The sequence below is a fragment of the Panulirus ornatus genome, chromosome 4, assembly GCF_036320965.1.
Source record: "Panulirus ornatus isolate Po-2019 chromosome 4, ASM3632096v1, whole genome shotgun sequence".
NCBI lineage: Eukaryota > Metazoa > Arthropoda > Malacostraca > Decapoda > Palinuridae > Panulirus > Panulirus ornatus.
This window is the reverse complement of record NC_092227.1, coordinates 58,893,975-58,910,857: the sequence shown is the minus strand read 5'-3', so window position 1 is coordinate 58,910,857 and position 16,883 is coordinate 58,893,975. Positions and strand designations below refer to the sequence as shown.

Genomic DNA, 16,883 nt, shown 5'->3' with positions numbered 1-16,883 from the left:
ACCCATATCAATCTAGGGTTTACTTTCTTACACTCTATCACATACTCCCACAACTCCTGCTTCAGGAGTAGTGCTGCTCCTTCCTTTGCTCTCGTCCTCTCACCAACCCCTGACTTTACTCCCAAGACATTCCCAAACCACTCTTCCCCTTTACCCTTGTGCTTTGTTTCATTCAGAGACAAAAATTCCAGGTTCCCTTCCTCAAACATACTACCTATCTCTCCTTTGTTCTCATCTTGTTTACATCCAACACACATTTAGACCCCCAATCTGAGCCTTCGAGGAGGATGAGCACTCCCTGCATGACTCCTTCTGTTTCCCCTTTTAGAAAGTTAAAATACAAGGAGGGGAGGGTTTCTAGCCTCCCGTCCCCTTTAGTCGCCTTCTTCGTTACGTGGGGAAAGCATGGGAAGTATTCTTTCTCCCCTATCCTCAGGGATAGGAGATACACACACACACACACACACATATATATATATATATATATATATATATATATATATATATATATATATATATATATATATATATATAAATCCTCCACTCCTTGTATTTTTAACTTTCTGAAATGGGAAACAGAAGAAGGAGTCACGCGGGGAGTGCTCATCCTCCTCGAAGGCTCAGATTGGGGTGTCTAAATGTGTGTGGATGTAACCAAGATGTGAAAAAAGGAGAGATAGGTAGTATGTTTGAGGAAAGGAACCTGGATGTTTTGGCTCTGAGTGAAACGAAGCTCAAGGGTAAAGGGGAAGAGTGGTTTGGGAATGTCTTGGGAGTAAAGTCAGGGGTTGGTGAGAGGACAAGAGCAAGGGAAGGAGTAGCAGTACTCCTGAAACAGGAGTTGTGGGAGTGTGTGATAGAGTGTAAAAAAGTAAATTCTCGATTAGTATGGGTAAAACTGAAAGCTGATGGAGAGAGATGGGTGATTATTGGTGCATATGCACCTGGGCATGAGAAGAAAGATCATGAGAGGCAAGTGTTTTGGGAGCAGCTGAATGAGTATGTTAGTGGTTTTGATGCACGAGACCGGGTTATAGTGATGGGTGATTTGAATGCAAAGGTGAGTAATGTGGCAGTTGAGGGAATAATTGGTATACATGGGGTGTTTAGTGTTGTAAATGGAAATGGTGAAGAGCTTGTAGATTTATGTGCTGAAAAAGGACTGGTGATTGGGAATACCTGGTTTAAAAAGCGAGATATACATAAGTATACGTATGTAAGTAGGAGAGATGGCCAGAGAGCGTTATTGGATTACGTGTTAATTGACAGGCGCGCGAAAGAGAGACTTTTGGATGTTAATGTGCTGAGAGGTGCAACTGGAGGGATGTCTGATCATTATCTTGTGGAGGCTAAGGTGAAGATTTGTATAGGTTTTCAGAAAAGAAGAGTGAATGTTGGGGTGAAGAGGGTGGTGAGAGTAAGTGAGCTTGGGAAGGAGACTTGTGTGAGGAAGTACCAGGAGAGACTGAGTACAGAATGGAAAAAGGTGAGAACAATGGAAGTAAGGGGAGTGGGGGAGGAATGGGATGTATTTAGGGAATCAGTGATGGATTGCGCAAAAGATGCTTGTGGCATGAGAAGAGTGGGAGGTGGGTTGATTAGAAAGGGTAGTGAGTGGTGGGATGAAGAAGTAAGATTATTAGTGAAAGAGAAGAGAGAGGCATTTGGACAATTTTTGCAGGGAAAAAATGCAATTGAGTGGGAGATGTATAAAAGAAAGAGACAGGAGGTCAAGAGAAAGGTGCAAGAGGTGAAAAAGAGGGCAAATGAGAGTTGGGGTGAGAGAGTATCATTAAATTTTAAGGAGAATAAAAAGATGTTCTGGAAGGAGGTAAATAAAGTGCGTAAGACAAGGGAGCAAATGGGAACTTCAGTGAAGGGCGCAAATGGGGAGGTGATAACAAGTAGTGGTGATGTGAGAAGGAGATGGAGTGAGTATTTTGAAGGTTTGTTGAATGTGTTTGATGATAGAGTAGCAGATATAGGGTGTTTTGGTCGAGGTGGTGTGCAAAGTGAGAGGGTTAGGGAAAATGATTTGGTAAACAGAGAAGAGGTAGTAAAAGCTTTGCGGAAGATGAAAGCCGGCAAGGCAGCAGGTTTGGATGGTATTGCAGTGGAATTTATTAAAAAAGGGGGTGACTGTATTGTTGACTGGCTGGTAAGGTTATTTAATGTATGTATGACTCATGGTGAGGTGCCTGAGGATTGGCGGAATGCGTGCATAGTGCCACCGTACAAAGGCAAAGGGGATAAGAGTGAGTGCTCAAATTACAGAGGTATAAGTTTGTTGAGTATTCCTGGTAAATTATATGGGAGGGTATTGATTGAGAGGGTGAAGACATGTACAGAGCATCAGATTGGGGAAGAGCAGTGTGGTTTCAGAAGTGGTAGAGGATGTGTGGATCAGGTGTTTGCTTTGAAGAATGTATGTGAGAAATACTTAGAAAAGCAAATGGATTTGTATGTAGCATTTATGGATCTGGAGAAGGCATATGATAGAGTTGATAGAGATGCTCTGTGGAAGGTATTAAGAATATATGGTGTGGGAGGCAAGTTGTTAGAAGCAGTGAAAAGTTTTTATCGAGGATGTAAGGCATGTGTACGTGTAGGAAGAGAGGAAAGTGATTGGTTCTCAGTGAATGTAGGTTTGCGGCAGGGGTGTGTGATGTCTCCATGGTTGTTTAATTTGTTTATGGATGGGGTTGTTAGGGAGGTGAATGCAAGAGTTTTGGAAAGAGGGGCAAGTATGAAGTCTGTTGTGGATGAGAGAGCTTGGGAAGTGAGTCAGTTGTTGTTCGCTGATGATACAGCGCTGGTGGCTGATTCATGTGAGAAACTGCAGAAGCTGGTGACTGAGTTTGGTAAAGTGTGCGAAAGAAGAAAGTTAAGAGTAAATGTGAATAACAGCAAGGTTATTAGGTACAGTAGGGTTGAGGGTCAAGTCAATTGGGAGGTGAGTTTGAATGGAGAAAAACTGGAGGAAGTAAAGTGTTTTAGATATCTGGGAGTGGATCTGGCAGCGGATGGAACCATGGAAGCGGAAGTGAATCATAGGGTGGGGGAGGGGTCGAAAATCCCGGGAGCCTTGAAGAATGTGTGGAAATCGAGAACATTATCTCGGAAAGCAAAAATGGCTATGTTTGAAGGAATAGTGGTTCCAACAATGTTGTATGGTTGTGAGGCGTGGGCTATGGATAGAGTTGTGCGCAGGAGGGTGGATGTGCTGGAAATAAGATTTTTGAGGACAATGTGTGGAGTGAGGTGGTTTGATCGAGTAAGTAATGTAAGGGTAAGAGAGATGTGTGGAAATAAAAAGAGCGTGGTTGAGAGAGCAGAAGAGGGTGTTCTGAAATGGTTTGGGCACATGGAGAGAATGAGTGAGGAAAGATTGACCAAGAGGATATATGTCTCGGAGGTGGAGGGAACGAGGAGAAGTGGGAGACCAAATTGGAGGTGGAAAGATGGAGTGAAAAAGATTTTGTGTGATCGGGGCCTGAACATGCAGGAGGGTGAAAGGAGGGCAAGGAATAGAGTGAATTGGATCGATGTGGTATACTGGGGTTGACATGCTGTCAGTGGATTGAATCACGGCATGTGAAACGTCTAGGGTAAACCATGGAAAGTTCTGTGGGGCCTGGATGTGGAAAGGGAGCTGTGGTTTCGGGCATTATTGCATGACAGCTAGAGACTGAGTGTGAACGAATGGGGCCTTTGTTGTCTTTTCCTAGTGCTACCTCGCACACATGAGGGGGGAGGGGGATGGTATTCCATGTGTGGCGAGGTGGCGATGGGAATGAATAAAGGCAGATGGTGTGAATTGTGTGCATGGGTATATATGTGTGTGTCTGTGTGTGTGTATATATGTGTACATTGAGATGTATAGGTATGTATATTTGCGTGTGTGGACGTGTATGTATATACATTGTGTATGGGGGTGGGTTGGGCCATTTCTTTCGTCTGTTTCCTTGCGCTACCTCGCAAACGCGGGAGACAGCGACAAAGCAAAATTATAAAAATAATAAATAATATATAAATATATATATATATATATATTCTTGATCCCCTATCCCTGGGGATAGGGGATTAAGAATACTTCCCACGTATTCCCTGCGTGTCGTAGAAGGCGACTAAAAGGGGAGGGAGCGGGGGGCTGGAAATCCTCCCCTCTCATTTTTTTTTTTTTTTTTTTAATTTTCCAAAAGAAGGAACAGAGAATTGGGCCAGGTGAGGGTATTCCCTCAAAGGCCCAGTCCTCTGTTCTTAATGCTACCTCGCTAACGCGGGAAATGGCGAATAGTTTAAAAGAAAAAGAAAAGAATATATATTTTTAATTTTTCTATTTTGCTTTGTCGCTGTCTCCTGCGTTTGCGAGGTAGCGCAAGGAAACAGACGAAAGAAATGGCCCAACCCACCCCTATACACAATGTATATACATACACTTCCACACACGCAAATATACATACCTATACATCTCAATGTACACATATATACACACACACAGACACATAAATATATACCCATGCACACAATTCACACTGTCTGCCTTTATTCATATATATGTATTAAACAAAAACTAGATTGAGCCTAATTTAGTTTTTCATACATTCCATTGATTTCTCTAAGTCTTCTGTTCACTGTATTTAACACACCCAGTACCATGAAAGGATAAAAACATAGGATAATATTCTTGTACAGGGCATTCTTGTTTGATGACATCTCAGAGAGCAACACTTTACAGTTATAGTGTTTAAGAATTAAGGTACAAACTTTACTAAAGATACATAAAGCCTCATAATTGTGTAAGATTTGTATAGATATTCTTTTCCTTAAATCATAAAATATTTTAAGAGATCCTACAGTAGTTTTTTCACTTATCATGAATTTCATAATGATGTCATAAGATAATTTTTAATTCATATCTCACCCATAAGCAAAACAATTTTTTGATTGGTATCTAGCCCACTTGTAAACAAAATCAAATGTTAGCAATGCTCACTCTTGCCATGGTTTGTCTTTGCTTTTACCCATTACTGTACCTCCTTCCTCTACAGTAGTAATGTGATTTCAATGTGCCCATCTATCTATATTTCTGAGGCCCATTACCTCAGGAACTCTCATCAAGGGAGTAGCCATGCCAAAAGGGTCTCCACTTATCCCTGTCCTTACATACCTCATCCATATATATTTATTTATATTTTTATATTTATTATACTTTGTCGCTGTCTCCCGCGTTTGCGAGGTAGCGCAAGGAAACAGACGAAAGAAATGGCCCAACCCCCCCCATACACATGTATATACATACGTCCACACACGCAAATATACATACCTACACAGCTTTCCATGGTTTACCCCAGACGCTTCACATGCCCTGCTTCAATCCACTGACAGCACGTCAACCCCGGTATACCACATCGCTCCAATTCACTCTATTCCTTGCCCTCCTTTCACCCTCCTGCATGTTCAGGCCCCGATCACACAAAATCTTTTTCACTCCATCTTTCCACCTCCAATTTGGTCTCCCTCTTCTCCTTGTTCCCTCCACCTCCGACACATATATCCTCTTGGTCAATCTTTCCTCACTCATCCTCTCCATGTGCCCAAACCACTTCAAAACACCCTCTTCTGCTCTCTCAACCACGCTCTTTTTATTTCCACACATCTCTCTTACCCTTACGTTACTCACTCGATCAAACCACCTCACACCACACATTGTCCTCAAACATCTCATTTCCAGCACATCCATCCTCCTGCGCACGACTCCATCCATAGCCCACGCCTCGCAACCATACAACATTGTTGGAACCACTATTCCTTCAAACATACCCATCTTTGCTTTCCGAGATAATGTTCTCGACTTCCACACATTCTTCAAGGCCCCCAGGATTTTCGCCCCCTCCCCCACCTTATGATCCACTTCCGCTTCCATGGTTCCATCCGCTGCCAGATCCACTCCCAGATATCTAAAACACTTCACTTCCTCCAGTTTTTCTCCATTCAAACTCACCTCCCAATTGACTTGACCCTCAACCCCACTGTACCTAATAACCTTGCTCTTATTCACATTTACTCTTAACTTTCTTCTTCCACACACTTTACCAAACTCAGTCACCAGCTTCTGCAGTTTCTCACATGAATCAGCCACCAGCGCTGTATCATCAGCGAACAACAACTGACTCACTTCCCAAGCTCTCTCATCCACAACAGACTTCATACTTGCCCCTCTTTCCAAAACTCTTGCATTCACCTCCCTAACAACCCCATCCATAAACAAATTAAACAACCATGGAGACATCACACACCCCTGCCGCAAACCTACATTCACTGAGAACCAATCACTTTCCTCTCTTCCTACACGTACACATGCCTTACATCCTCGATAAAAACTTTTCACTGCTTCTAACAACTTGCCTCCCACACCATATATTCTTAATACCTTCCATATATATATATATATATATATATATATGTTTTAAAAAACCACAGACATCATCACAGCCCTGTCTTGCAACCACATGTGTACCAAAACTTTTCAACTTTCCACCCACTGTCGCACATGCATTTGCTCTTTGCTCCACTATAGAAGGCTTTCACACCATCCAACAGTCAACCTCCTACCTCACATATCCTTAACATGTCCCATAAAGCATTCCACTTGACCTTGTTATAAGCTCTCTCCAGATCCATAAAAGCTGCATACAGCTTCTTACCTTTTGCTATATACTTTTCCATGGTCATTCTCACAGCAAAAATCTGATCCACACATCCCCTACCTTTTCCTAAAACCTCCTTATTCCTCCCTTATTCTGCATTCAGTCGTCTTACTTATTCTGAATTCAGTTGCTTCCATAACTCTATCAACCAATACTCTTGTCTACACTTTTCCTTGTTTACTTAACAGATTCATTCCCCAATCAACAGACACAACCATTAGCTTTCATGCTAAATTACAAATAAAATGCATCCACTCTATAACACTTTCTCCTCCATATTTCAGTCATAATCCCATCCACTCCAGGTGCTTTTCCTACCTTCAACCTCATTACTGCCCTTTTTACTACCCTTCTCACTAAAGGGCCCTACTCTTTTATAATTTTCTTCCATTCTCCATATCCATGCATGTAACAACTGCTGCCATACCTTCTCCAGTTCCTCAAAATACTCTTTCCATCTTTCTTTCACTTCCCCCTTTTGATTCAGCAATTCCCCTTCCTTACTTCTCACATTTACATTTCCACTCTTAAAGCCATCTCTTTCCTTTCCTTTTTCATCTCTTTCCAGTACAATATTTTATTTTTCATAAACTTTTCGCTCAACCTCCTTGCAAAATCTTTATCTACTCTTTCTTTGCTTTCCTGTATCTGTCACTTACAATCTTTTCTTCTCTCCTCCTTCCTTTCCAGCAATCTGCCATATACCTTTATTTTCTCTTCCACCGCATTTGTAATCTCGTCTATCCAACATGGATTCCCATTTTCATTCTCATATTTCACAACCTTGTATTCACTTACTAAGTCTACAACCTTTAATAGTCTTTCTCTAAACATTTCAAAACTTGGCACGTCTACCAAGAATCATAAATTTACTCAGGATATAAGGTTATCACACTAGATGTGAATTAGAGGTGTTTTGGAGGTATGATGATGGCCAGAAAATCATAGCTATGGCAAAGTCCATGGGTCTCATTCTTTCCAGTGCTCTGCCTGGTACTCTATCAATACTTAACTAGTTTGTAAGAAAAGGAGCAGTGTGATGGAACAATTGTAGTTTGTAAGAAAAGGAGCAGTGTGATGGAGCAATTGAAGAGCCTCCTTAGCATGTGGTATGGAGACCAGAATCAAAGAAACATGACACTAAGAACTATAATTATCCAAAAGAAGGAAAAGTAATTATATTATGATATGAAGAGTGAAGTAGGCAAAACAACTGAGCATGAAATGTTGCTGCAAGTAAAGGGTGGTTTTAGAGGTTTAAGAGGCTTTACAGAATCCATAAAATCTATATGACTGGGGAGACTTTTACTGCAGCAGAAAAATATTGAGAGGAAGGTTACACACCTAAACAAGTTTTTAATGTAGATGAGACTGGACTTTTCTGAAGAAGAATGATGGGTAGGGTATTCATCAGCAAGGAAGAAAATACCAGCTCCAGAGTTCAAGGTAACCAAAGATCACTTGATGCTTCTACCAGGAAGGAATCCTGAGGGAGAGTTCAATCTGAAGCCCTTGCAGGTATTTCATTTAGAAAATTCCAGTGCTATGAAGGGCTACATAAAGTTGGCATTACCAGTGATCTGGCATTCTAAGCAGACAGCATGGGTCACCCAAAGCATTTTTCATGAGTAATTTATTGTCTCTCTCTGTCCAGCTGTAAAGTACTACTGTGCTTGTAAAATTCCAACTAATAAATCACTGCTCATTCTTAACAATAAACCTGTCCATCCTGTATTGAGATGAATCCAAATGTAATGAAGGCCCTTTATAACTACATCACTTCCTTGCTTTAGCCCACAGATTAAGCTGCGACTCCCATCTTCCAGGCAATTATCTGGGAAAGACATTCAGACAACTCGTCAGTGAAAAAGATGGGGAGGGTAAGCCTTTGATCAGGGAGTCTTGAGAGGAAGTCATTCCCATGACAGTGAATGGTGTCTGGGATAAGGTGTGGCCTGAGTGTTTGCATGGTTTCTCACAGTCTGGGTAGGCAAAAACAATGCCCCAAATCCTGCTGAAATTTGTGACTTTGGCCAATAATCCTGATTCTGATGAAAATGAAGAACAAGATGCAGATGACTTGCTGTAGTTACATTCTAAGATTGTGATCACTGAGGAACTCATGAAGCTTAAGGCAGAAAAACGCAAAGCACATCAGGCAGAAACATCCCTTACCACATGCTACTTTATGACCAATGGCTTCACAGAAACACAGACAAGCATGTGGCACTTATTAATGATATGGATCCCAACCATACACATGCCCTGGTTTTCTCATGAGTCCTTCTAGATGTTTCACATACCTACAAGGTGATTCATGAAGAGGGAAAAAGGCATGCCATGCTGTTAAGTACATCTCCCTCTCCCTTCCAGTAACCCTCACTCCACCCTATCCCACTCCATCACCACTTCAGGTTCTCATCTCCACATTTTCTGGTAAATTTTCTAGGAGTCCTTCTAGATGTTTCACATACCTACAAGGTGATTCATGAAGAAGAAAAAGGCATGCCATGCTGTTAAGTACATCTCCCTCTCCCTTCCAGTAACCCTCACTCCACCCTATCCCACTCCATCACCACTTCAGGTTCTCATCTCCACATTTTCTGGTAAATTTTCTATCAAATTGTTTAGGCTGATTTGTTGTATAATCCAGGCTTAAAAGTTAGATGTGGAAATGCAGTGTGACAAGTTTTCCCATCACCAAATGTGTTGGAGGTTCCTTTATTTTGTTCCTCATATAAATAATATAAGAAAAACAAGGCAATCTAGCAAATGCTTAAGTTCATGGTAGTGCAAGAAAGGGTGGGTGTCAATGTTTAAATTGTCCATACTTAGCATCTGCCTGCCACTCAGTGAACAGTGTTAAATACAACACATGCCAAGTGTTTGGCGTGAAAGAGAATGATGAAATAAATTCATTGCATACATAATCAAATAATGCAATTTGCAGCATACTAAAAACTATTGACACAATCTGTTATATGGGTTCCTTGAATATATATATATCAATTATCTAAAGACCTCTTAATCCCAGGTATTTTGGATCTGCTATCATCTTTGCAAAACAAATTTCAACTACACATCCTCTACCATTCCTAAAATCTGCTCTTCACTTATATGCACTGTGTTATAATTTTCACCCTCTCACCAACAATTTTTTTCCCATAGACTTTCCCTGGTAAGATGATTTCTCTACAATATCTCACTCATCCTTCTGCTCATCCCCTGTCCAGTCATCTGGTCCTCTCCCACTTTACCTCAAACACACACACATTTTATGAATCCAATCTGCCACCACATCACTTTTCAATATTCTTGCTATTGTCCTATTCACTTCAGGGACTTTTCCCCTATTCATCATGTTTAAAATTACTTTTATTTCATCCTTGGATATAATTTCCAGTACTAGATTTTTTCCTCCTTTCTCCAACCCATATGCATGATATTACTACACCAATCCCATTCTTTGATACTTTCAGTGCTTTGCAAAACTCTTTCCAGAAATTTATTACATATAATTTGGTAAAATGGTGTCCTTGAATCTCATTACTTCTTTCACTTTTTCCCCATCTTTCTGTTTACACTTCCTTCCATTGTAGTTTTTTCACAAAACTTTGACAACTTTTTTCCAAAGTCTTCCCTTGTGTTTTTCATTCCTTTCCTTATCTTCCTCTTCAGTCTTTTACTACACACCAATTTCTCCTGTTTCATCATGTCCCTAACTTCTCCTAGCAAGATACTATATAGGGTTTTCATTTATGCCTCCCAGCTTTTCTATTGCCATCTTGACTTCTTCATTATATAACAGACACATCCATCTCTCCCTTTTCCTTATTAACTTTCTTACTGTATACACATCCTCTGATGCCTGCACTATATATTCTTAACATTGTCATCATTCATGTCTCCACCTTCTGCATTTTTCCGATACAGCAGCCTTATTTCCTGTTCATTTAATCTCACCACTGTTACCATCATCTGTGTTTTTCATTCCTGTAAGATTTATGTAGCTATCTTGTACAAATCTTTACCTTTCGTACTACCATGCAATAATCTGATTTCAACAACATTCCCTGATTCTTTCATCAATCACATACATATACCTAGGTCTTTTGTTTGTTCCCTTCCCTTTCTTGTCTCCACATGTATCTAATGATTAGCTTAAGTTCAAAACAAGCATCTGCCAGGAACAACCTTCTCTCAAAAAGGAACCTTAAAAGTCGGACTTCTTACAGATAATTTTGAAGAAAGGAATAACAATTAAAAAATGTGAGCTTATAGATGTCCTAAGTATACTAGAACCTAAGTATACTGGAAAAAATAAAAACAGGAACCCAGTCTTATTGTATAACGTTTAAGTGAAACATGGATCTGTATCACAGGGCTGGTGAGGAGAGTAAAGTGTATAGAAGGATTTTTCATGTGGTCAAGGGGTGGTCATAAGTCATATAAATGCATGAAAATCCAAATTGGAAGATATGGAATTTTGAAAAAAGTAGTTCCTAGAGTACAAGACTGTGCAGTGAGGCAGTGTTGACATATGCAGATAATGGATGTGGAAAGAATAACAGTGTATGAGACCAATGAAAGGAGGTAAATATAAGGTACACCAAAAATGAAGTGAGTGAAAACAGTGAAGGATAAATGTATAATGGAAGCTACTATGATGGGACGTGTAAGATATGCAGAAACTGTGGTCTTTATTGTATGTTTTGCATAATATTGGAAATATGGTCAAGGAATACGATGAGGGATATATGCATCAAATTATCTAAACTATATAATTTCAGTACAGCCATCTATAGTACTGAAATTTAATGTTCTTCATTATTCAATGAGACCTACATGAAATAAAGTAAATACCTGTAACAAACAGAAAAACCTGAAGTGCTGCATTAGTCTATTAGTGAATACAAAGCAATTATTGTTATTCTTACCGTGATGATGGCAAACATCATCTGGGCAACATTAAATGCATGCCGCCAGTTGTGATAAGTTACATTACGGTAGTTCTTCTTAACACTCAACAACCATCGGCACAGCACTTCATATTCTATGTGGAACCTCCCTATTAAATCAAGGTCCATGAACATCCTCAAACATGCCTGAAAAATGCAACTAGTATAATCATGAAGATCTTCCTCACCTCTACTTTAAACATAGAAAATGGCTGCCTAGATATATAACACAAAGAAGGCTGTAAGAATTATGAAATTAATTATGAGAGGTTAGATACTCACTCTTATAGCAAAAATACTTTAAGAACACAATTATAACATATTAGCTTCAGTGGTGTAATTGTTAGCATCACTAAGAATCACATACAAGCCTGCCAAGGTTTGAATCTTGGACAAGGCATTTGGTTCTAGGATAACCAGCTATTCATCCTTCCATCAGGATAGACTGATATATGAGTAGCTGGCTTAGGCTGGTGTACATATGTATGTGGAAGATGAAAGCCGGCAAGGCGGTGGGTTTGGATGGTATTGCAGTGGAATTTGTTCAAAAAGGGGGTGACTGTGTTGTTGATTGGTTGGTAAGGATATTCAATGTATGTATGGAACATGGTGAAGTGCCTGAGGATTGGCAGAATGCATGCATAGTGCCACTGTACAAGGGCAAAGGGGATAAAGGTGAGTGTTCAAATTACAGAGGTATGAGTATGCTGAGTATTCCTGGGAAATTATATGGGAGGGTATTGGTTGAGAGGGAAAAGCCTGTACAGAGTATCAGATTGGGGAAGAGCAGTGTGGTTTCAGAAGTGGTAGAGGATGTGTGGATCAGATGTTTGCTTTGAAGAATGTATGTGAGAAATCTCAGAAAAACAGATGGATCTGGAGGAGGCATATAATAGAGTTGATAGAGATGCTTTGTGGAAAGTATTAAGAGTATATGGTGTAGGAGATAAGATGCTTGAAGCAGTGAAAAATTTTTATCAAGGATGTAAGGCATGTGTACAAGTAGGAAGAGAGGAAAGTGATTGGTTCCCAATGAATGTCAGTTTGCGGCAGGGGTGCGTATGTCTCCATGGTTGTTTAATTTGTTTATGGATGGGGTTGTTAGGGACGTGAATGCAAGAGTTTTGGAGAGAGGGGCAAGTATGCAGTCAGTTGTGGATGAGAGGGCTGATGATACAGCACTGGTGGCTGATTCGTGAGAGAAACTGCAGAAGCTGGTGACTGAGTTTGGTAAAGTGTGTGAAAGAAGAAAGTTAAGAGTAAATGTGAATAAGAGCAAGGTTATTAGGTACAGTAGGGTTGAGGGTCAAGTCAATTGGGAGGTAAGTTTGAATGGAGAAAAACTGGAGGAAGTAAAGTGTTTTAGATATCTGGGAGTGGATATATATATATATATATATATATATATATATATATATATATATATATATATATATATATATATATATACATCTCCCACTCAATTGCATTTTTTCCCTGCAAAAATCGTCCAAATGCCTCTCTCTTCTCTTTCACTAATACTCTTACTTCTTCATCCCACCACTCACTACCCTTCCTAATCAACCCACCTCCCACTCTTCTCATGCCACAAGCATCTTTTGTGCAATCCATCACTGATTCCCTAAATACATCCCATTCCTCCCCCACTCCCCTTACTTCCATTGTTCTCACCTTTTTCCATTCTGTACTCAGTCTCTCCTGGTACTTCCTCACACAGGTCTCCTTCTCAAGCTCACTTACTCTCACCACCCTCTTCACCCCAACATTCACTCTTCTTTTCTGAGTGGGAGATGTATAAATGAAAGAGACAGGAGGTCAAGAGAAAGGTGCAAGAGGTGAAAAAAAGGGCAAATGAGAGTTGGGGTGAGAGAGTATCATTAAATTTTAGGGAGAATAAAAAGATGTTCTGGAAGGAGGTAAATAAAGTGCGTAAGACAAGGGAGCAAATGGGAACTTCAGTGAAGGGCGCAAATGGGGAGGTGATAACAAGTAGTGGTGATGTGAGAAGGAGATGGAGTGAGTATTTTGAAGGTTTGTTGAATGTGTTTGATGATAGAGTGGCAGATATAGGGTGTTTTGGTCAAGGTGGTGTGCAAAGTGAGAGGGCTAGGGAAAATGATTTGGTAAACAGAGAAGAGGTAGTGAAAGCTTTGCGGAAGATGAAAGCCGGCAAGGCAGCAGGTTTGGATGGTATTGCAGTGGAATTTATTAAAAAAGGGGGTGACTGTATTGTTGACTGGTTGGTAAGGTTATTTAATGTATGTATGACTCATGGTGAGATGCCTGAGGATTGGCGGAATGCGTGCATAGTGCCATTGTACAAAGGCAAAGGGGATAAGAGTGAGTGCTCAAATTACAGAGGTATAAGTTTGTTGAGTATTCCTGGTAAATTATATGGGAGGGTATTGATTGAGAGGGTGAAGGCATGTACAGAGCATCAGATTGGGGAAGAGCAGTGTGGTTTCAGAAGTGGTAGAGGATGTGTGGATCAGGTGTTTGCTTTGAAGAATGTATGTGAGAAATACTTAGAAAAGCAAATGGATTTGTATGTAGCATTTATGGATCTGGAGAAGGCATATGATAGAGTTGATAGAGATGCTCTGTGGAAGGTATTAAGAATATATGGTGTGGGAGGAAAGTTGTTAGAAGCAGTGAAAAGTTTTTATCGAGGATGTAAGGCATGTGTACGTGTAGGAAGAGAGGAAAGTGATTGGTTCTCAGTGAATGTAGGTTTGCGGCAGGGGTGTGTGATGTCTCCATGGTTGTTTAATTTGTTTATGGATGGGGTTGTTAGGGAGGTAAATGCAAGAGTTTTGGAAAGAGGGGCAAGTATGAAGTCTGTTGGGGATGAGAGAGCTTGGGAAGTGAGTCAGTTGTTGTTCGCTGATGACACAGCGCTGGTGGCTGATTCATGTGAGAAACTGCAGAAGCTGGTGACTGAGTTTGGTAAAGTGTGTGGAAGAAGAAAGTTAAGAGTAAATGTGAATAAGAGCAAGGTTATTAGGTACAGTAGGGTTGAGGGTCAAGTCAATTGGGAGGTGAGTTTGAATGGAGAAAAACTGGAGGAAGTGAAGTGTTTTAGATATCTGGGAGTGGATCTGGCAGCGGATGGAACCATGGAAGCGGATGTAGATCATAGGGTGGGGGAGGGGGCGAAAATCCTGGGGGCCTTGAAGAATGTGTGGAAGTCGAGAACATTATCTCGGAAAGCAAAAATGGGTATGTTTGAAGGAATAGTGGTTCCAACAATGTTGTATGGTTGCGAGGCGTGGGCTATGGATAGAGTTGTGCGCAGGAGGATGGATGTGCTGGAAATGAGATGTTTGAGGACAATGTGTGGTGTGAGGTGGTTTGATCGAGTGAGTAACGTAAGGGTAAGAGAGATGTGTGGAAATAAAAAGAGCGTGGTTGAGAGAGCAGAAGAGGGTGTTTTGAAGTGGTTTGGGCACATAGAGAGGATGAGTGAGGAAAGATTGACCAAGAGGATATATGTGTCGGAGGTGGAGGGAACAAGGAGAAGAGGGAGACCAAATTGGAGGTGGAAAGATGGAGTGAAAAAGATTTTGTGTGATCGGGGCCTGAACATGCAGGAGGGTGAAAGGAGGGCAAGGAATAGAGTGAATTGGAGCGATGTGGTATACCGGGGCTGACGTGCTGTCAGTGGATTGAATCAAGGCATGTGAAGCGTCTGGGGTAAACCATGGAAAGCTGTGTAGGTATGTATATTTGCGTGTGTGGACGTATGTATATACATGTGTATGGGGGGGGGTGGGGCCATTTCTTTCGTCTGTTTCCTTGCGCTACCTCGCAAACGCGGGAGACAGCGACAAAGTATAAAAAAAAAAAAAAAAAATATATATATATATATATATATATATATATATATATATATATATATATATATATATATATATATATATATATAAATATGAGATGGCTGTGATTAAGACATTAATTATAATAAGAAAAAATTGATAGATTAAGCATTTACAAAGAAGATAATAAAGACAGTTTAATACAGAATAATGGAATGACCTTATATAATTACACCATTCGTCATAAGTTTCAACAATACTCAGTAGCTTTATTTACAGTCCAAGCTACTGTGTGGTATGAAGGTTTACCATATGAAAGAGAGATTTTATCATTTCACATTCATCTTTTCTAAAAGGGTCCTCTTTAATATATGTATAACCATTCTTAACCTTTTCAATGTGACCTAATATCTCTTCTACACGGTGTGCAAGATACTGTTTACATATCTGGATGATTTCTTATCCATTAGTACTCTATTCAGGTGTTTTCCATCATTATGAATGTGCAGAAAAAATTCTGCAATTCTCATTTTCCCTAAAACTATCTGAATGTCATGTATACACAGTGAACTGGTGGAAATAATGTAGGTTATTGGATGACCTAAGTTATCAGAAGAAATACTGATATGATAAACATTCCTCATGTAATTCTTCTTCACTTTCCTGATCAACTGTTATGCATCATAAGTATTTCTCTTGATGAATGATAACTTAAAAAGTATGGAGGAAAAAGTGTGACAAAGTGAATGTATCTGAGATGCAATTTAGCAAGGAAACAGAAGACTAGAAGACTGTACCTGAGGATTGAGAGAAAGCTATTATTGTTCCTTTATTCAAAGGATAAGGTGCAAAGGATATATGTAAAAATTATGGGTGAATAATTCTGTTAACTATATCAGGAAAAGTGTATGCAAGAATGTTGATAGAGTAATGGAGGTGACTGAATGCAGAATAAGTTAAGAGCAAGGGGTTTTATGAAAGGCAGGGGATGTGTGGATAAGATTTTTGTAGTGAAGTGACCTTGGAAAAATAATTAGAGTGAAAGGGAAGAAGCTGTATGCAGCTTTTATGGATCTGGAGAAATCATACAAGATGAGTGGAATGCTTTATCTGCTGATGGCAGATATAGGGTGTTTTGGTCGAGGTGGTGTGCGAAGTGAGTGGGTCAGGGGAGAATGGTTTGGTAAAGAGAGAAGAGGTAGTGAAGATTTGCATAAGATGAAAGCCAGCAAGGCGGTGGGTGTGGAAGGTATTGCAGTGGAATTTCTTAAAAAGGGGGTGACTGTGTGTTTGACTGGTTGGTAAGGATATTCAATGCATGTATGGTTCATCGTGAAGTGCCTGAGGACTGGCAGAATGCATGCATAGTGCCAATGTATGAGGGCAAAGGGGATAAAGGC

At 40.2% G+C, this 16,883-nt stretch overlaps 1 protein-coding gene across 9 annotated transcripts in view; it reads right to left on the bottom strand.

Moving 5' to 3' along the window:
- Positions 1–16,883, bottom strand: part of Pde11 (Phosphodiesterase 11) — a 1,275,799-nt gene that overhangs the window by 97,170 nt on the left and 1,161,746 nt on the right. For 8 of the 9 annotated variants that reach the window (XM_071695072.1, XM_071695082.1, XM_071695086.1 and 5 more), the window contains one exon: positions 11,648–11,815. The exons of the other annotated variant lie outside the window; for it this stretch is intronic. In XM_071695072.1, coding sequence (XP_071551173.1) covers positions 11,648–11,815 — 168 coding nt within the window. The remainder of the gene's footprint in view (positions 1–11,647; positions 11,816–16,883) is intronic. 9 annotated transcript variants of the gene reach the window in all.